We start from the raw sequence: 21,295 nt of genomic DNA, 5'->3' as shown, positions 1-21,295 counted from the left end.
TCGAGCAGCAGATCTTCTTTGGTTTAACACAGCCGTGCCTACGTGTCCATCTATCTTACCCTGATATTTGCAATGATCAAAGAATAAAGGGCCAGTCTTTCCTAAGACAGAATGAGGTGCTTGCCTCAAGCAGCTGATGACAGATGGTGCAGACATGCAGTGGCAGCCCCCTGGCAATTCCTCTCTTTTAGAAGACAAAGCTATGTGTTCCACCAGGCTTGCGCTATACATCCTAAACTAGCCCATAGCTTTCAAATGAAGTTTGGAGTGGTGTCTATTACAACTGTTGAATAAATTTAAACTGTCAGTTAACTTGGGTTCTATAGACAGAATGCAGGTGTGTGCCATCTTGTCCTTCACCTTGGGCTGCAAAATACCTTGGGTCAGCTCTAGAGGATTATAATATTTAGAAGTAATATACGGAACAATGTAAGTTTCCATTGATTGTACTCAAGGATCTGGTTATTTGTACACACATAGATGTGCGAGATGCTGTTCTGACCTGGAACTGGGTACTTTTTCCAGGCCTCCCCAAGACTTTGTTTGGTGCCAAAACCTGATCTCTTTTATTGGTGATAAGATAACTTGTATTGGTGGTAAAACATGCATTATATTGCATAAAGCAGGGGGAAATATTCTAGTCCTTTAGTTGTTGGGTTCCAGCACCCCCTAGCTGCAAGTGGTAGAACTGGGTGCCTAAACAATGAATTCTACCCACAATATCACATGATGAGCATTTTGGATCCCTGTGTGACTAGATAACTCTCCATGGGTTGGGATGCACACATGTCTGCAGGAAAGCTACTAGAAGATGGAGTCTTAGAAATATATAGGTTATATAAGACAATAAGAAACAAAGAAAATAACTGCACACTTATGACCCATCTCCCATCATTATAAACATGAAAATTGTATAAACAACTTGCTAACAAGAAAATTTACTCTCCCAGTCTGTTCCCAGCCTTGAACTGCCAGAGTCTTCTTGCTGTTCTTTGCTATCAAGTTGGCCTTGACCTATGGTGATTATGAATAAGAGACTTCAATCATCCCTGATCTTTCAGGTCTTGCAACTTCATGGCTGTGGCTTCCTTTATTGAAGCAATCCATATGTCATGTGGTCTTCCTCCTCTCCTACTGCTCCTACTCTATTGAAAATTATAATATTTTCCAGTAAGCCATGTTGCCTCATTATACAGTCGTCCCTCCCCATTCGTGGACTTCTCATTTGCGGTTTTGAGTTTCTGCGGATGGCAAGCCAGGAGGGACAAAATGGCGTGCACACCTTTGGGAACACTCCACCATTAAGTTCAATGGGGCTTGAATATCTGCGTTTTCTCTATTTCGTGCAGGGGGGGGGGGAGACGGTCCAGAATGGACCTGCATTGATTTCACAAAGGAAAAAACAAATGCAAAGATAAACAGCCAACAACAGTCAGATTCTCCCAACCCCACCTCTCACTTACTTTCTCAGTGCATATCTTTCTCTGAAATATATCTTCTCTCATTATCTTAGTCTAGCAAATTTAAGTTTAGTGTGATGTAATATAACGAATCCTCAGTCTCTTAACTATAAGGGATTCATGCAAAGCCCAAGTAAATATGCATCACAGCATTTAAGGCTAGCACTATCCAACCCTATCCCCTCACACATTTCACTATAACAGAAGTCAGGGGTTGAATCTACATGTCTCCATGATAATAGTTCTGCTTGAACCAGTCAGGATGTGCCTTAGGTAGATAACCTCTACATGTGCATGGCAGTGTTCATGAAAGAAGCCAGCATGGTTTGATCATTGATTGGACTACGACTAGAGATCAGGGTTTAATTCCCCACTTGGCCATGGAAAGCCACTGGGTGACCTTGGTTGAGACACACACTCTCAGCTCCCCAAAAAACCATGATAGGTACACCTTAGGGTTGCCATAGGTCAAAAACGATTTGAAGGCACACAACAACAACAAGTGCATGAAAGTAATGATCACATGACAGAAGAACATTATGCCAGTGGGAAATGTACCCTATACATACACAACTGACTGGGATGGCATCCAGCTAGCTGCTGGACTATAAGTCATGTGTTTTTTTTCATAGCTCCATACAAATTCATGTTTACTTTAAACATGAGTGGTGATTTGTGGGAGTTCCTATTATAATAGTGAAGAAAGGGAAACAATCACAAGTCAACATGATACAGTGTCATACATTCATATGTCATATCTTAATATCAAGCAACCAAAACAAAATGCAAAAAGTCTGTGTTTGATCTGCATATGACTTCACACCTTGAACTCTATAGCTGTAATTTGAATTACTGTAAATTAAAATTTTGAAGAGTTATTCCATGTAGCAATCCATATGAAATCAGGATTTGTATTTAATGCTGATGTGATGCTACAAACAGATCTCTCCGAGTTCTACTACAGGCGTGTGGTTGTGATTTTAAGAATACTAAAATTTAGTGTGATCTGCCTTCAATCCATTTTCCCCTACCTTGTTTCCTCTAAGGCTTTATTAGCTACTGAACATTCATAAGCTTACTTCTGTTTTGACAAGACAGCAAATCCCTGCCTGCCACATTTGGTGTGCACACCTCCCTACTTTACCGCCACATATAGGTGTGAAATTTAAACCTTTTAACTCCGACAGATTCAAGTCCAGACCAATTTATAAAACAGATGACACTTTGCAAAAAATCAATTTCAGTGGTCAGACTATGAAGGTCAATGGAGATTACATATCATGGAAAAGGTAACAGGAATGTAGGAGCGAGTGAAGGAGGGATCCAGTGTTATTATGGAAATTAGATGCCAAAAAGGGCTGTTTGTAGAGGTCTTGCTTCAAGCACACAACAACTCCACCTACAGCACTGACACAGTTAAAGAGGTAATCACAGAGTATACTCTTAGTAGATTTTCCCTTAGAATTTGCTAGTGAGCTTTATAACACACCACAGTATTTTCCATATGATTGCTGTATATACAATATCCAGAAATCAGTGATGGTTCTAAAGGCCTAAACATGAGAAAGCTCTGGTCACATCAAATATCTTCTTGTGGTAGGTGGGATTAATTAAGCCTTTTGCCAAATCATACACATTGATCCATACATCCTTATATATTACATAGTAATCAACACTTTATTCAAAACAATGTATTCAAATTACGACAACAGAGATTCCACTGAAACATTGGCAAGAACTTTTTTTTTTTTACTCTGAGAGCTGTTCCACAGTGGAATAGAAGATGATGGACTCTCCTTCTTTGGAAGTCTTTAAACACAGGTTGGATGGTCATCTTCTGGAAATGCTTTTGTAGAGCATTCCAGCATAGCAGTGGTTTATACTACATGGCTCTTGCAGTCCCTTCCAACTTTATGATTCTGAATTCTATTTTATCCCCACTAACAATAAAAATGTAAGAGAAACATTTTAATTGATAGCATGGGTCTGTGTGCACACTATCACATATATATGCATGCTTGAATGCTGTTATTGGTATAGCTCTAGTAGATGTGTCTCTACTGGTTCTGCTGGACATCTTAGACAATACCATTCCAGGATAGGACTTAGGGATACTGCTTTCTTGATGGGAGGACTCTGCTCTGTAACTCATCTATATGAAACAGGACAGGCTGACCAGAGGTTTAGGATTCAGTGTCACCAGTATGCAGATGACACACAACTCTACTTCTACTCAACTCCAAGGAAGCTTTTTCAGTTCTAAGCCAGTGTCTGGCTGAGTTGGATGAAGGTGAACCAACTGAAGCTTAATCCAAGCAAGGCAGAGGTTTTCCTGATCAGCCAAAAGGCAGATAATAGACTAGAGATTCGGCCTGTGTTGGAAGGAGTTACACTCCTTCTGAAGATGCAGGTTCATAGTTTGGTTACTCCTGGACATGGCCTTGAACCTGAAGCTTCAAGTTTCTGTGATGGTCAGGAGAACAATTTCACACTTATAGCAGCTTCCAGGTGGCTTGGGGGTGTGCATCGTTTGAAAGCCATGCCCCCAAAGTTCTCGGAAGGTGCTTTATTTGGCCCTGCTTTTAGAACTGATTTTTTAAAAGACACTTAAGAAGATGCTGTATTGTTTTTATCGAACTATTTTTACTAGTTTGTAACTATAACTCCCAGGGACCACCACCACCCAGCATAGCCACTGCTTGACATCCTCTATACACCCATACTCTAGATCAGGGGTTTCCAACCTTTTTGACTCACAGAGCCCTAAGGGCTGCACGAAGCACAGGTTGGGAACTGCTGCTCTAGATGCTCCCAAAATTTTAACCATTTTATCCTGAGATAAACTCTTCCAAGATTCAATTCTGCCTCATAATTTGGTTTCCCATAGGGTGGTGTACAAATAATAATAATAATAATAATAATAATAATAATAATTATTATTATTATTATTATTATTATTATTATTATTATTTTGGGACCAAAAAAGGCTGCGAATCCAAGAGAGAATTACCTCTGATGTCTTTCTAACTGTACCAAAGAGTTGACTTTTTCCATCTGAGATCACAAAGCTAACTCAAGCTATTAACTTCAGTGTATGAATGTGTGAGGCTCTTTTAGTCAACAGAGAGTTAATTTTGGCTGGAACAATTTTATTCCTTTAGTATAAACAGCTTTGCTGATTTAAAAAATCTGACAAGTAGGAATTACAAACTTTTGTAGAGCAACGATTCTAGGAATAACAGTATTTAAAATGGAAGCACTTGTGCATCTTTCTATTTCCAATGTTCCTTTACTTTACTGTGCCATAGTACCATGTTGCTGGGGGTTTTTTGTTTGTTTTTTAAATCTGCTTAACAGCTATGTATCTTCGACATTATTGAACTGTGAAAGTGTCAGGAAAGAATGCCCATGCAACATATGTTCCCGTTATCTGATAAATTAAACATTTACCAAAGTTAAATCTCTTATAGTATATGAAAAGGTTCTGTTTGCTTGAGGTCACAGAATCACATTTCCCACTGTTTTTAATCACGTTTATCAAAAAAAGTCTGTCCCACTCACATTAATTCATGTAATAAGCATATAGATTCCTTTCCTTTCTATGTTCCCAGCCAGTGCCTCTACCACCATTCTGCCCTTGTTTCTTTCTGCAATGCTACTTCTCACATGTCAGATATAGTAAAGTTGCCTGTCACCAAATCATGCTTCTTTCACACTAGATCACTACAGAAAGTTTGTTACAATCTACCAGACAATTATTCTCCATTCCTTTCATCAAACCATGTTGCTTCATCAAACCATTTTATTTAGGCCCATGTTATGCCTTACAGTTTAGTTTATAGAATGTGCATGCCTGTTGGTTCTATGGGGAGATATGCAGATTTCTTTTACCATGGGTATATATGGTGAGAACTTTTAGTCTGTCATAGCTCTCTGCTCTCCATCACAGCATAGAGAGTACACTGAATCTATAATGCCATGTTCAGTGTTAAATGTGAAAAGAAAGAGAGGCGTCTTGCATTGATTATAGCAACAGGAACTGCAAGTAATGTTGTGTCTAAAAGTTTTCACAGGTGTCGTGCTCAGAGGCTGGACAGAGTATTGGAGATTTTTAAAAAATCACTGAGAAAATGTTAGATATGCTCAATGGTTTTTAAAAGATAGGTGACTACAGTGGGCCCTTGGTATCCACTTGGGTTTGGTTCCAGGCTCTCCTGTGGATACCAAAATTTGTGGATGCCCAAGTCCCATTAAATACAATGGCATAGTAAAATGGTGTCCCTTATATAAAATGGCAAAATCAAGATTTGCTTATTAGAATTTATATATTTTTTAAAATATTTTCAATCCATAGATGCTTGAATCCAAGGATAAAAAAATCTGTGGACAAGCAGGGCCAACTGTATTTTCTTTAAAAACTTAACCTATAAAATTTTAGGTGATAAAGTATATAGTTCTTCATGATTCTGATCAGAAGTTTATAAAGTGGGATATTCTATATTTTCAATTCCAAGTTTTCCCATAACAAAAAGTCACACTAACATTTATTTCAAAGTATGTGTGCATTTGACTACAGACTTTGTCTGGCTTAAAAGAAAAGCTATATTTAGAATATGCACTACAATAAATAAAATACAAAATGTAATAGCATATATTAAACAGTTTGAAACCTAATATTTACAACCATTACTGTTGTTCCTAATGCACTTTGCAGGCCACTAGACCATAAAAGGACAAGGTGAGAAGAGAAATGGTCTTAATTTTATTTATTTGGGAAAAATAGAAACTGCCGCTTTCCACTAAATCATTTAGTGGATGCAGTAGGCAACAAAATAATGTTATGATATAGTCCAATGGATTTTGCCCATTGCCTTAAATTCACAAAGAACACACACAAACACAGACACACACATCATGAATGTTCTTACTCTTTCTCTGTCACAATGTAGCCATACTCCTCTTCTTTAGACTTTGCATCAAGCTGGAGGCCTTCTCCCATCTTGTTTTTAGTTTCCTCATAAGTACTTTCATCCTGAATCAAAGTATTCTTAATCCAGTGATGAAGCTCAGTCAGCTCTTGAGAGTTAGCTTCCGACTCATCTTTCTTTTCAGCTATCAGTTCCCTTGAGAATGTCTCACTCTTCACATTTTCAATCCCAGCTTTCACTTCCTCTGAGGAAGAGGAGAGATCTAAATCCTCAGATTTCTTTATTTCTGTTTTAAACATCTCTTTGGACAAAGGCTCTTTAGGCAGATTTCCAGTTGCCAAATTCTCATTCAGGAAATCAAGTAGTTTTGTACCCAAATGGCTGTCCTATAATAAAAACAACAGAGTATTTCTTCTTCCAACTACAAACACACATTAAGAGTAACAATATATTGTTCATAAATTTAGTCCTACAAATTATACAAAACAGCAATGCTGTCCTGGGTTCATAACTCCATATTTAAAATATTCCATTACCTCTTTATCAAGAATTAAGAATGGAAAGCATCTTAGACTAAAGTATCTCATTCTTGCAAGAGGCTTTGTATTTAGGAACATATGAATTCATTCAGAGTGCCAGCATGTGCTGTAGCAATTTGAGCACTGGACTATGACTCTTTAGGCCAGGCTTTGAATCCCTGGGTTACCTTGGACAAGTCACACTCTTTCAGCCTCAGAGGACGGTAAAGGTAAACCCCCTCTGAACAAATCTTGCCATGAAAACCCAAGTCAGAAACAACCCGAAGCACACAACAATAACCAAAATATCATTGAGATACGCCTTTGAAACCTAAAACATTAGCATCTTGTGTGTGAGCATACACAACGAAGCTAGATTTAAATATATATATTAATATTTAGATCTGGTGCATATTTAAACCACTGACATACCATTTTTAGTGCTGAAAGAAAATGCCACCGTGAGATTTGCCATCTCATGGCAAACAGATCATTGCACTGATTTTCAGTGAAAGGGAACAGCCATGGTAACAACATTTTAAAAAATACCTCAAAGAGTAAAAAAGGAAGGGAATATGTGGCTACATGACTCCAGCACCGCAGTAAATTTCTCATTCCCAACCAGCTCAAAATTACGCTCCTTTTATTAAAATTTCAAGCATTATTTTTTTGCATCACATTCAACTACTGTTATTTTAAGAGAATCTGGCAAAATTCCATTTAAGAACTATCTGATCTGATATTTTGTGTTCTCCAGCTGGATTATCTCATGGGAGGGAAAATAATTCTGCACATGGGCCAAGTCATTTAGATTAATGTATCTGATATATGGCTCTACAATTCTAATCTCTTCCTCTAGGTTTAAATGGAATGTGCTAACATCTTTATGAGTGCAGTCACAGTCTATGTGAAGTATTTACTCAGTAAAGTGTCCTTTTAGTTCTGTTGAATTGTTGAACAATCAAGTCAGTGGCCACAAACCAAGACAGAATTAGATGCACTTAAATCCTCTGAAATCAATGGATTTACTTACATCTATTTTAGAATGTTTAATAATATCTAATCTAGACATTTTAATTATACTTATCATAGCCTGCTACACAAATACAATTGATACAATGTGCATATTTGTTTAAATTTGCAACTTACCTCTTTTTTAGCTGTGGCATCTTTATTCTGTGTTCCTGCATCTGTAGAAACATAAAAAAAATGTTTTGAGACACAGAACATCATATTTAATACACCAGCACTGTGTTACTTCCTATAGATTGAGCTCTTTTTATTGTACATTAAACATTAAGATGTTGTAGCTGAAAGACGAAAGTAAAAGCATAGATCAGGTTTGTCACTTTGACTCCATCTGGACAGCTTGCTAATGGAAGATCAATGGAAGCGGTAGTGTAAGAGTGCATTATATTAATTAGTTCAATAGTATGTCTGAGGAATTTACCTCTGTTTACCAGCACCTTAAAAAAAATCAATGTGATGTCTTCTGCTAGCACAGAAAAAATGTTTACAGTAATAAATGAAGAATAGATTTACAGCTGATGCACTTTTAAAGAAAAATGAGGCTACATGTGTTCGGATAGATTTTTTATTTTAATAAAGATAGAAATAATGGTTTCTAGGCTACAGTGACAACACATTAGTAAGTACTGAGATACAGGAGTGCATCCTCAGGGTAAGAACAGCAAAACATGGGTCATGTCACTCAGATGTTCCTGGATTTTAATGGATCTTGGTTAAGTGTAGCTGTGTGGCTTTCAGAACAAGTAAACAATAGACCTCCTCATATCATATTTCCATTACACACATAGGCACACAGAGAAAACATTTATGTATCACTTTATGCTTGTAATGCAGGCTTCTGTACAAAAATGCAAAGTAATGTGCCATCTACATCTGGCACATGAATCTGCATGTACCTTCCTAATCCATGACTGTAGGATTAACCAGCAGTTTGAGAGTGTGACACAGAACACATCTATTGGAAAGTACAGTCATGGGACGTAAGGATCATGGATTCCCCCCAAAAGATGAGAAATAGGTTTGCCCTACTTTTAATGGATGGATGGATTAGCTGCTTTAAATATATGAAATTATTTTGACCCATACTAGGTGTATTCCAATTTGGTTATAAGATGCTCAAATTCACCATTTTCAGTGTGCCTACTATAAATATGATTACTATCTCTACATCAATGTATAATTATGTTCTAATAATACAAGGGTGGGCAACCAGGAGGGTCCTGAAGTTACACATCCCATTTCCCAGTTCCTGGGCCCTTGTGGGTCATACACACTACTGTGGGAAAAGCGAGGTAGTAAAATGGGTTTGGGGCCATACACTCTTCTAGAAGACAGTAACAACTTTTGGGGTGCCATACCTTCTTCTAGACCAGAAGCATCCTGATCACTTCTGGTGCTCAATTCTCCATTTTTGGTGATGTTTTTTAAAGACAGGGGTTCTGTGGGGCTCAGAGGTTATACAGCAAGAGTTAAGGGTCACATACAGTCAACACAGTGCAAGATTCCCATCCCCATAACAGTCCAATTGACTAACATACCATAAAACCTGATTTGAAATGGCTTCAGATGTGATAACATTGGATATAAATGGGCTTTGAAACAATTTCCTATTCAAAACAAAAAAAACTTTCATATCCCAGAAGCTGGAGTTACTTCTAAAACTATATTTAGAACCTGATATAAAATTAAAATTCTCTATAAATCAAGATTATAATGAAAATTAGAATGTAACTGGTCCTCTAGAAAAATTAAAATCAGAACGAAAATGGCTATATAATATGTGCAAGTGCCCAGCATGTACATCTTCTGAATCAAGGCGATGTGAGTAATAATGGCAAGAATAGCTCTGAATAGTTTTAGACCAAAGGAGCAATTTGTACTGGCCTGTTTATCTGAAACACGTTACAACTGCATGGCAGCCTTCTTATGAACACAATATAATATAACACAATATAACCTTATGAACACAATATAAACAAGCAGGAAGGAGCAAAGCAGGCTGGAAGGGAGAGTGAAATAGAGAGGACCTAAGAAACCAATGGAGTATTACACTACATGGTTATAGCACTTTTATTCCCCTTTAAGTGCTATGGCTGCCTCCTGTGGCATTCTGGGGTTTTAGTTTAGTGAGGCCTAAGAGCTTTCTGGCTGAGAATTCTATATGGCCTTCCCCAAACTGCAAATCCCAAGATTCCACAGGAGGCAGCCATAGCAGTTATTGGAATAACTGCGCTATAACAGTACTGTATAGTGTGATATTGTCCATAGAGTGTGACGTCATGGCCAAGCAGTGAGCCAGGTGAACCAATATGTTTTTCTTCTTTGCAATTATTTCCATCATTGTTTTTATATCAAATACCTGTAGAAGATAAAATAAAAGAAAGCTAAAGTTTTGCGTATAGTACCTTGCATGTGATAACCTTTACTCATTAATTTCATTTCATAATCTTCTTCTTTCCCTTCTGAATCCACACCCTTTTCTTCTCTCTCTCCTCCAACCTTCCCAATGGCATTTTTCCTTTCTTCATCAACATCAACAGCTTGAATCGCATCAGCAATGATATCAGCCATCTCATCCAGCTCCAGTGGGCTCAGCTTATCTACATCCACATGATATTTCTTCAGGTCCCTCAGAACGTCTTGAATAAATATTTCTTAGGAAGAGAGAAAAAACTTGATTACTCATAAAAAGTCTAATGCTGTGTGCAAGGGAAAGAAACAAAGCCCCATAGTCTCAGCTCAGTCCTCAGAAGGAGCTATTTAATTATCTATGACTCCTGACTACATTATTCAGTGCTAATCTGTATTCAAAAACATATTTTTGGAAACTATTTTTTTCTTATTCAAATGTGTTTACTGAATTGATTCAGTTTTATTAATTCATGAGATTATCTTTTTATACAAATCAGCAATTAAATCACTACTCTCACTGGACAAACCAAGCCCTCTGGAACTGGTATAGGACAAACTTATAGTGAATCCTGTCCTTAGATAAATTGTCCCAGGCCAATAAGCTTTATTTTGGTATACCTATATTACTGGTACAGAAAAGTTGCATCTGGCCTGTTTTTCCTACTGTACATCAACCTTCAAATGAAGAACAGGACGGGGAAGAGGTTGGACATGCTTGCACTAAAGCTACTGAAATACAGAAATCCATTATAATTACATTCATCCATACTCCAGTGTTTTTATAATGCAGTGTAAGATATGGAAGCTACATCAATCTTGAGACAGGCGTGTTCTGATACCACAATGGGGCCTATGTTAGTGTTTCTTATTTTACAATCATTGCATTTACAAGTATACCTCATGTCCAAAACACACTGCAGAAATAATCCAGTTTGAGATCCATTAACTGCCCTGGCTCAATGATAGAATTCTGGAAACTGTAGTATTGTGAGACATTTAGCCTTCTCTGTCAGGGAACCCTAGTGCCACAATAAACTACAATTCCCAGGATTCCCTAGCATTGAGTCAGGGCAGTTAAAGTGACCTCAAACTGGGTTATTTCTGCAGTGTGTTTTGGACCTCAGTTAACAAAGCAGATGTATTCCTGGACATTACCTCTTTAACAGAAAAGTTAGCACCAGAGGGAGAAACAACATGGGAAGGAGGGGATAGATTCCTTCACCCCAAAAAGGAACAGTTCGACATGTTTCATCAAACATTTTAACTAAAATTAACAATATCTACATGTGAAATGAAACAACTATGCCAGAGAAGCCAAACAAAAGTAAATAAAAACATTTTGAACCATCTAGAGACCAGGTGAAACCTTTTTCCAAAATGCATGAAGGGGTGACTTCTCTTTCCTTAGACTCCACTTTTTTTATGACTTACATTTTGGTGTCCAGACTTATAGATATAAGTTTCTTTAATATGTGGGGAGTAGCCAATGAGGCAAGCTTATCTCTGTTTTGCTGTTTGGCATGCTAAATAAGAGATTCTGAAGACAGCTGGTATGTAACTTGCCTATTCTAGGCAGGCACACACAGCCACAGCAGGATCAGCTAGGGTAGATTTCCATTATTTTCCCGGTCGTGCTTTATTGCACTGTTTAATGCAGACAGGCTGTTGCAACAGGACACCAAAAGTCTCTGTTTCTCCAGGTCATCCTTTACCAAGTGATGGACTCTATGTTCCTCGACTGCCCAATAATTTTGTGGGAAAGTGACAAAATTTAATTCTTTTTTCATCCCTGAAGTAATCTCCAGCACAAGGAGATTCCAATCTACTCACCCTTCCTTTGGCTGTATCTATCTCTGTCTCTGAAGATTCATGGAGGGAGTATTCAGGTGATAGATTTTAGCTGCACTTAAAGATTATAAACTCTTCTTCCAATCCTCTGGCCACATTATAGCTTTCCTTTGCTCAATAGCTGGTAAAGCATCACAAATTTCAATCAGATAATCTTCTTCTGGGACATTAAATATGTTATTGCCTTGCGATTTATTTTCCAAGTGAAGGTCATTCAACCCAGGAAGTTCTTGTAGTCATTCTCACAAAATATTATGCTAGTTTGGTGCCCCTACAGGATTCTAATCCATGCATCTTTGGCCTGGGCCAGAAGAAGTGACTTCCAAAGTGGGCTGCTGCCTCTGCAAGTCCCAAGCCATGCCAGCCAAGAGTTGTCTTGAACTGACTCCTTTTTGTGATGGCGTCGGACTCCTTTTAGTGGCATCAGAGCACCTTCCGGCCCCTGTGGGGGCATGGTGTTTAGATGATGCATGCCCCCACAGGGGCCGGAAGGTGCTCTGATGCCACTAAAAGGAGTCCAACGCCATTGCAAAAAGGAGTCAGTTCAAGACAATTCTTGGCTGGCGTAGCTTGGGACTTGCAGAGGCAGCAGCCCGCTTTGGAAGTGGGCTGTTCCATTGCCACAGTGATACAGAATTCACAACAGGCTTCTGCTTCTCAACTACTCTTTAAGGCTGATAATACCTCTCTTGCCCACCAAAAACTTTGGCATAGGTCCATCATCCTTTTCTTATCCAAAATATGCTATCTTTCCATTCTTTCATCAAAATAGCAAATTGTCTGATCTGCACTAATGGTCTCTTGACCAGCATAGTTGTACACTTTTCCGGCAGAGTAATGGTAGGGAGGGTTGTTGGGACTGTTTATGTCATGTTGCTTTTAAAATATGTACATCCATTTTTATTTACATGATTAACCAACACTGGTTATTTGAGACGGGGTCCGATAACAAAATTAAAATAATGAAATGCATATAGTTTGCAAGCATAATTACATCTTCCTATGTAAAAGCAACCCATGGTAAAATCAGCTTTGTGAATACTTCCACAAGCCTAAACATTTCTAATTTAGTCATTTGGGTAGAAATGGGTAAAAACAGCCACTTCTGACAAAACCTCCCTAAACTGGTCAAACTGACTATTTTTTAAAAAAAACTTGGCAAACGTGACTTTTGTTTTCAAGCCTGAGGCATTTTTCTTGAAATAATAGCTGAGTTCATGGCTCCATTCTTTCACAAAAGTAAACCAGAATTCCAGAGAATTCTGGATTATTGTTCATAGCATGAATTGGTACACGTTATTCAAACTAAAAAATCAATCCAATCCAGCAGCTTTAAAGGGCTAGGTAAACCTGGTTTCTAGGATTATCCAATGCTTGCTGAGCTAGTAGTGGCAATATCACCTTCTGCCAATCCACACAATGTTACTGAAGCACAGCAGAGGGCAGGAAATTTGCTTCTTCTGCTAATAATCTATCACAGTGGCACACAGAATCAGCTGTCAGTGTTTTGTTGTGAGACTCCCTTGTCTAAACCCCTTGGTTCTTACATATTTTCCCCCAAGTACATACAGCATGCAACTACACAAATGTTTCCAGACTAAAGTAAGGTGGGCTTTCCTGCTACAAATTCAGTTCACTTCCTTCACTGAATAGCAAAAACCCAGGCTGCTGAAAAATAAGCCATAATATAACACTGCCATTTCACTTTCTCTCAGTTCCAACTCATTTTCTTTTCTTTCTCTCTATCAGGCCTTATCTCTCCTGTCTCTTTCTATAGTCTATAGCAAAGCACAGTCCCAATCTCAAGCAAAATGAAAATAAAGGGAAAGAACTCAAACAAGAGAAATTGAATGGCCAATGGCCCAACTCCAGAGTCCACTAAAAGACTCTCGGCAGGTCTTTTCAGTTCATTAAATAAAGTGGAGATAGAGAAACTGCCTGGTTTCTCTGAAATGTGTTGTTTTTCACTGTGGGCAGTCACTTGGATGCTGCCGATCAAAGAAACACCTCCTGAAGATAAGCTTCTTGTTAAAGGTGACTGACATCTCAGGAAAACTAAGCAAAAAATACAGAACACTGCTATTACCCAGCAACCACTGTCCATGAGAGTTAAAAGGCCAAGAACAACCACAGACACAAGTGTTAGCAGTTTTGAAAAATGTGCTAGGTTTGGTATGTTAGAAGATACATTAATCTCTAGTAACTGGGTTGAATTCATGGCAGCAAGCTAAGCAAACTCCTTGGTTAGTTAACAAATCTTAGAAAGAAAGAAAACATTTATGTGGATGGAGATTTAAAACATCCTGTGCCATTGAACTTATGTCAAAGCCTACAGAACAAAAGGATGAAGTGTTCTGTGCATGTTTGCTTAAAGTAAATGTTCAACATTCTATACAAACATGTATTCCAGGATATATTATACTTGTGAAAGACAGACTGTGAGTTTCAATACATTTTACAACATGTTGTTCTCTGTAAGTGTTAAGTACCTATTCTCTGTAGACTCCTGCAGAAAAAGGTGAAACGGGATAGTGCATGATAATGAAACCAGCATGGGTTTAGTTTGTTCTAGCAGCACTCCTGTTCCAGAGATGCACAGTGTCACCTGGACTTGTGTTTATATTAAAGTGTACTTTTTCAAATCTATTATCAGGCAGATGCCCCACCAAAAAGACCATTATGCTTATATATGTATTGGGTTTACATTTACTTTCGGACTAAATTAAAATACTTCAGCAGATTTTGTAATCTGAATGGGAAAGAAACAGAAGACTGTAAGAAAAGGCATATCAAGACACATGATTTTTATTAAATTTCAGGTTGCTACAAGGGATTAAAATGTCACCTGCAACCTATCAAATTCCAAAGGGGTAACTGTGCTAGTCTGTAACAGCAAAAACAATACAAATCCCTGTGCCACCTTAAAGACTAATAAATATATTAGGCCATGGGGCTTCTTGGATCAGAACCTGCTTCATCGGATGCATAAAGCATCATTCCAAATTTCAAGCATATATATTCCGTGAACATAGCTGCTTTTCAAAGAGGTACCACAAGTTTATTTATTTATTTATAATTTATAAATATATATTTATCTCTATGTCAGCATACACAAAACCCCTCTCTTTGTTTTGCATATATTTTAAACTGTAATATCAGTCAATAGTTCTATGAAATTGAGTTCTAAGAGCAGTGCCAGTTTCCCATGGGGGAAATAATGAAGATGTGCATTATGTTGTTAGACATAAATGAACATGTCAAACTTGTGCATTTGACAAAACTGCTAGTCTAGAACACTAGATGAGCATTTCATGCAAAGCTTATGTGTATAGGTTCCTTACCATCTACAGGACTTAGAGGAAGCCTCAAATCACTCTGGGCAGAACCAGATGGCAGTGCAGATCCAGGTCTCCGTAAGAATGGTGGCCTCATTTCAAAATCTCCTGCATTTTCTTTGAACAGTGTTCCATCCAGCTGGTCAATCTGAGGAGGCTTGAACCTATAGGAGGAAGACTCTTTAGTCCTGCTAACAGACGAACTTCCATCAAGGTGTTTTGCTTCCACCTTCTGAGTGATATATGCATTTAATGCCGCCAAAAGGGCCTTTCTGTCAAATTGTTCTTTGGGCTTTATGGGGAATTTATCCATTTGTGGATGACTGAAGGTTCTCCCTGGGAAGTTTTCAATGTAACTTGGGTGGGCTGCTGCTGGGTGAGTCAAAGTTGACGTTTTTCCTTTAGAATTCTGCACCATGTAGTTGATCATGTTTTTAGGTGGGATGTTATCAGTCTAAAAGAAAAGAATAAGTCATATTAGAAATATTCTTATGCTAACAATTTCAAAATAGCCAATAAGTGTACAGGATAAGAATATATAATATTGATGCTTCTGTTTTAACATGTTCAGACAAGAAGATGTGTAATCCACATCCCCTGTACCATGCTGAATTTTGCAAACCATAGCTATTGTGTACATTTACAGTTTTGTTTAATTTATGCTGCTTCACTGGAGCATTTATTAATCTGATTCTTCACTACCTATGTTCTATATATCATAAATGCAAGGGATTGAAATATAATCGTAAGAATAATTAAAGACCATTCTAAATGGACATGCATACAGGCCTACAGGATGCCATGAATGGGAGCACAGCAGTTCCAAACACCTCCCTTACACCTGTAGAGATTAGATGTGCAATTCATTGTATAGTAATGGGAAGTCTGGGGTGTAGTAGCAAACACATGTTGTCCTTATGCACATCATTAGGATCATTACAATTGGTATGAGCACTGATTTATACTATGCTAGTTGCCACTAGAATGAGAATTCAGCTATACAAGTGTTTATAAATATTAAACATTACAGGTTTAAACATTACAATGAAAATTATTGGGTGTTAATATAACATTTGACTTGAACATATGAACATAACATGTTAACATAGCTCTTGAAGCCTAAAATGCGAGTTGTCATAGGTCCCAGGCCCACCTACAGAGTGCCAGGTACCTAACAATGCTTTTCTGCTTGCCCCAAAATGCAACTTCTGGTTTTCCCATCTCCCCTGGAGGTTAAGGAATCCTCTAGAATGAAATTTAATGTAAGGTGACAGTGGATTTTGGAAAGACAAATCGCTAACCTTGTCCCTGTGGCTAAAGCACTTCTTGTTCAGATAAAAGACTCTGACCATCAGTCTAATACTCTGAAAGCACAACCAAATTCAAGCAGCCAACAAAGATGAGAAAATCTGTTACTATATACAAATCCTGCTCAGGCCATTTCCACAAGAAATGCCTGGTTAATCAAGGGTGGATTTCAAATACAGATTCTCAAAAAGAATCTGAAGCTCAAAAATATTGGAAGAGCTGCTATTTCCCCAATTCTCTTGTAAACAAACAAGCACATCAAAAGGAAGAGCATCACAAACACCTCGAGCAGTCTTACACAAATTGGGTACAAGTGTCAATCGCAGGCTAAGCTGGTATCAAGAGAGGATGGGTAGTCTCTCAGCAACATGACAGGTCACAACTCTGGCAGTCTGCAACACTATTTGAAATTCCTAATTAAAAATGTGGCATCAACAGCAGTAAGTCTAGTTTGAAAGCTTCTGACAGACAGTCTAAAATCATAGAAATGACAACAAAAAGTCTACATACAAATGTAGCCTAAAATTCCAGTATTACATTGAAAGCTATCATGGGCCATGGTTATGGACACTCCCCAGCATCACTCTATATCCTGGCATCTTTCTGGAGGAAATTCTCTGTAACCTTTGGAGAAATTTTCTGTGTTACGTTGAATTCCAATAAGGACAGTTTTATGCTATATCACTTTTATCTACAGTAAGTCAGGTCTGACTTTTTAAAACTGCACTCCTTTTCACTGCAAGTCTCTTCTCCTTTTAAATTGAGAGAAAAAATTGTGAACAGAATATCACACCATACAATTGTCCACCCTGCTGCACATTTGTCTCCCTGGCTTGTCTTGTCTTGTCAAGATTTTCTTGGAAATGGTATCTTCACATAAGCTGACTGTACTGTGGGATTTTAACATTCACATTGAGGTTTCCTCATCACAAACAGTTCAGGATTTTATAATTTCCATGGTAACCACAGATATATCTCAGTTATGAGACTGTGGTATAACACACTCTCAATCTGTTTTTTACTGGCCAGAATGATGATGATCATCATCATCATCATCGTCGTCGTCGTCGTCGTCGTTGTCTTAGGCAGTGTAGTTCCAAATAACACTGGTGATAACCATTTCTGTACCTAAAAGGTAGATTTCCAGCTTTTGCAAGATTATCCAGGTAGATTCTTGAATTATTTCATACATTTCCAGATTGTTGAATGCCTGGTAGATCAGAAGTTTGTGGAGAAGACCTGGGATGCTGAGATGAATTATCAACTCACTGGCTTTCTGAGAAGCCTAAAGCAATGAAAGATCTAGTTGTTGGTGATGGCTATTATTATCTTTATTTATACCCCACCTTTTCCCCTTGTGGTCTCTTCCTCCTTCCTCTTCCTTGTGGTCTCTTCCATAATTCTATGATTCACAGAATCTTTTAGGAAAGATCTGGAAAAACGTTATTTGAAATAAAGGATATCTCCCCATTACTGTTAGTAAGAGATAGGGCTGGGCATTGGTATTAAGAATTTTGCTACTGATGAGTAGTTTACTTGGAAGATGATATGGACTAAAACAACATCTGAGGTGGGGGAAACAGATAAGAAAGATGAAGTAAGGGCTTAATACTGTTCCAATGAAATATAAGACCATGGACTTGCCTGCTAATTTTCAGCCTGATCTACAATTGATATGTGGCAGTTTAAAAAATGCATGACCACTCTACATGAAAATATGGAAATTCTATGTGAAGATATGCACAATATTCACATATCCACACTCAGCTTTGCAAGGATAATTGTGATATGAATCTGATACACAGTATGCAACTGTGAGTATCTTGTGCAGAGCTTGTCTGAATAACTGGACATGAGAGAATTCAAGTGAAAATGAACACCTAGTATAATTGCAAAAACTGTATTGCTAAAACTGAATGGCTTTTAGCAGTGATGTAGACTTGAGTCAATTGACTTGGACTTAAGTTGGACTCAAGACACTTCAATGGTTTCACCTGGACTTGACTCGGCAATAAATGATGCACTGATTTAACTCAACTTGTGATTTATATATATTTTAGCAACTGACTTGGTGGCGCCATTCACTTCAAGCAACAGGCAAGGCCCACCCCAGAGCATAGGGCACATTTCTTGGAGGAGAACAGCAAATGTGTTAGGCAATGGGCTTGTGCCAGAAGGGTCCTTCTAAAGCTTTTGAAGAGCTTTAGGTGGTTCCTCTGATGTGCAGAAGAGACAGGCTGCCAAGCTGACTTCAACCCTCACCTCAAGCCCATTACCTAATATGTTTGCTGTTCCCCTCCAAGAAACATGCCCCACATTTTTTTTTCTGTTAAAAATTGACTCCCAGATTTAAAAGTCAACTTGAGACTTGACTTGAGTCTCAAGTATCTTGCAAGGACTTGAGACTGGGAATAAAAGACTTGACTATATCACTGGCTTTTAGTAGCCCAAATGCATGGTTACAGAAGAGAATTTTGATTGTAAGAAGTGTTCTGAACTAAAATTTAATTAATTGCATTCTTCATTATTTGATGTAAACTTGAGTGCTGCAACACTGAAAAAACAACAAATACATCAAGTTGTTAATATATCGTGAAACCACCAGTGGCATAAGAGAAAAGATGGATCACCATGCTAAGGATCTTACAGAACCTTTTTTCTGCCTCACATATACTGGACCTTTGAAATAAGTTTAAAAGCTACTTCAGAGAATCCTGGATTATGAATGTTGTTAATTAATGCCCTCTGGTTAAAATGCCATAAAGTATATAAATGATCAAGCAAAAAATGAGTCCAAAGACTCCTTTTTGATCAAAACTAGTAATGGGTTTGCCCTTGAAGCCTGATTGTGCAATTGCCACATAATGGGACAGTCTGGAGGCTGATTGCTCATCACTCTGCTATAAAATGTAAGAAAAGAATTATTCAGCTCCAAACTGCTTATTCTATCATGTGTATTGTGGGGAATAAAATAAATAAATACCACATCTTGTATCCTGTTTGCTGCAGTACATTCACTTTCATTCTTGGAAAGTAAAAAATCACACACATACCAATCAAATCCTAGAACATCTGAAACAGTCATACTTTTCTGGATAATTATTCATGAGCCACAGCTATTATCTTGCAGAGTGATTCCCTGTTTAGCTATAATTTTTATAAGAAACCCACTATAATGTGCTAATAACGTTGCCATCTCAGGTCCTATATGTTAGAAATAAAAGTACTGGGACAGGATATTTGTCTATGAAAGATGATATGCCTACACAGAATTGTCTATGAAAGATGATATGCCTATACAGTACAGAAATTTCTATGACAATCCTCCAAAGTTTTTTGTGGGTTTTTCAGACTATGAGGCCTGTGTTCTAGAAGACTTTATTCCAGACATTTTGCCAGCAGCTGTGGCTGGCATCTTCAATGAAATTTGGTCTCATAGTCCAAAAATCCCACAAAAAACTATGGATGCCAGCTGTGAAAGCCTTCGACTTCACAGTCCTCCAAAGATTATGTTTTGATTTATTTTTATTTTTTTGTCTCCTGTTTGTTTGCAACCAGAGACGCTGAGGGACATTTTTGCCACATTTTTTTTTTTTTTGCCCCTGAACCATTCTAGACTCAGGAGTAGCCTTTCCGTAAAGCAGGAAGTAAACAGAGAATGACTTCAAGTCACTTCTTGTTGGGTTTTTTTTAAAAAAAAATCCTCTCCTATGCCTAAAATGGTCCAAAAGGGAAGAAACATGTGACAAAAATCTCCTGTCAGAAGGCATTTGCAGGCACTGGGGGACGAAAAACCAACAACAGATTCCTCACCTCCAGTAGGTTCAGACCCCCTCCCCCACCAAAGGTCTCCTGGAAGCTTAATGTGGCCAAATAGCCTCCCACAGTTGCCCACCTGTATAGATAATATAAATGTAAATTGGGTGGGCAACTGTGGCAGAATCATACATTGGGGGGAGGTGGAGAACCACAAGCATCATCTAGTCCAACCCCATCATACAGGAATACACAATCAAGGCACTCCCAATAAATAGCCATCCAACCTCTGCTTAAAAACCTCCAAAGGAGATTCCATCACATTCCATGCTTGAACAGTTTTTACCATAAGGAAATCTTTCTTCAGTTTATATGGAATCACTTCTCCCGTAACTTGAATCCATTGTTCCAGGTCCTGTTCTCTGGAGCAGCAGAAAACAAACTTGCTCCATCCTTAATATGACACCCCTTCAAATATTTAAACATGACTATAGTGTGACCTCTTAACCTTTTCTCCAGGCTAAACATAGCCAGCTTCCTAAGACACTCTTCACAGGACATGGTTTGCAGACCTTGATGATGATCCGCCTACTAGGCATACTGTTTACAATCTTGGAAGCTCAGGGGACCAAAATGGTAAGCCCTAAAGAACTTTAGCTACATACTGATTGGCAAACATAAGGCAACAAACCTCCTATCCC

At 38.1% G+C, this 21,295-nt stretch overlaps 1 protein-coding gene across 3 annotated transcripts in view; it reads right to left on the bottom strand.

The window, feature by feature from the left end:
- The window catches only part of PTPRN2 (protein tyrosine phosphatase receptor type N2), a 651,730-nt gene that overhangs the window by 421,616 nt on the left and 208,819 nt on the right, over positions 1–21,295 (bottom strand). For all 3 annotated transcript variants that reach the window (XR_016281968.1, XM_089533554.1, XM_089533553.1), the window contains exons 6-9: positions 15,537–15,984; positions 10,341–10,589; positions 8,056–8,096; positions 6,389–6,774 (exon numbers count right to left, since the gene is read on the bottom strand). Coding sequence is in view for 2 of the 3 variants with exons in the window: in XM_089533554.1 (XP_089389680.1) it covers positions 6,389–6,774; positions 8,056–8,096; positions 10,341–10,589; positions 15,537–15,984 (1,124 nt within the window). In the remaining variant the exon portion in view is untranslated. The remainder of the gene's footprint in view (positions 1–6,388; positions 6,775–8,055; positions 8,097–10,340; positions 10,590–15,536; positions 15,985–21,295) is intronic.

Source organism: Sceloporus occidentalis, unplaced genomic scaffold (assembly GCF_023333645.1).
Source record: "Sceloporus occidentalis isolate IW3139 unplaced genomic scaffold, rSceOcc1.0.p SCAF_7, whole genome shotgun sequence".
Classification (NCBI taxonomy): Eukaryota; Metazoa; Chordata; class Lepidosauria; order Squamata; family Phrynosomatidae; genus Sceloporus; species Sceloporus occidentalis.
The sequence above is the reverse complement of the archived record's forward strand: the minus strand, read 5'-3'. Positions and strand labels throughout refer to the sequence as shown.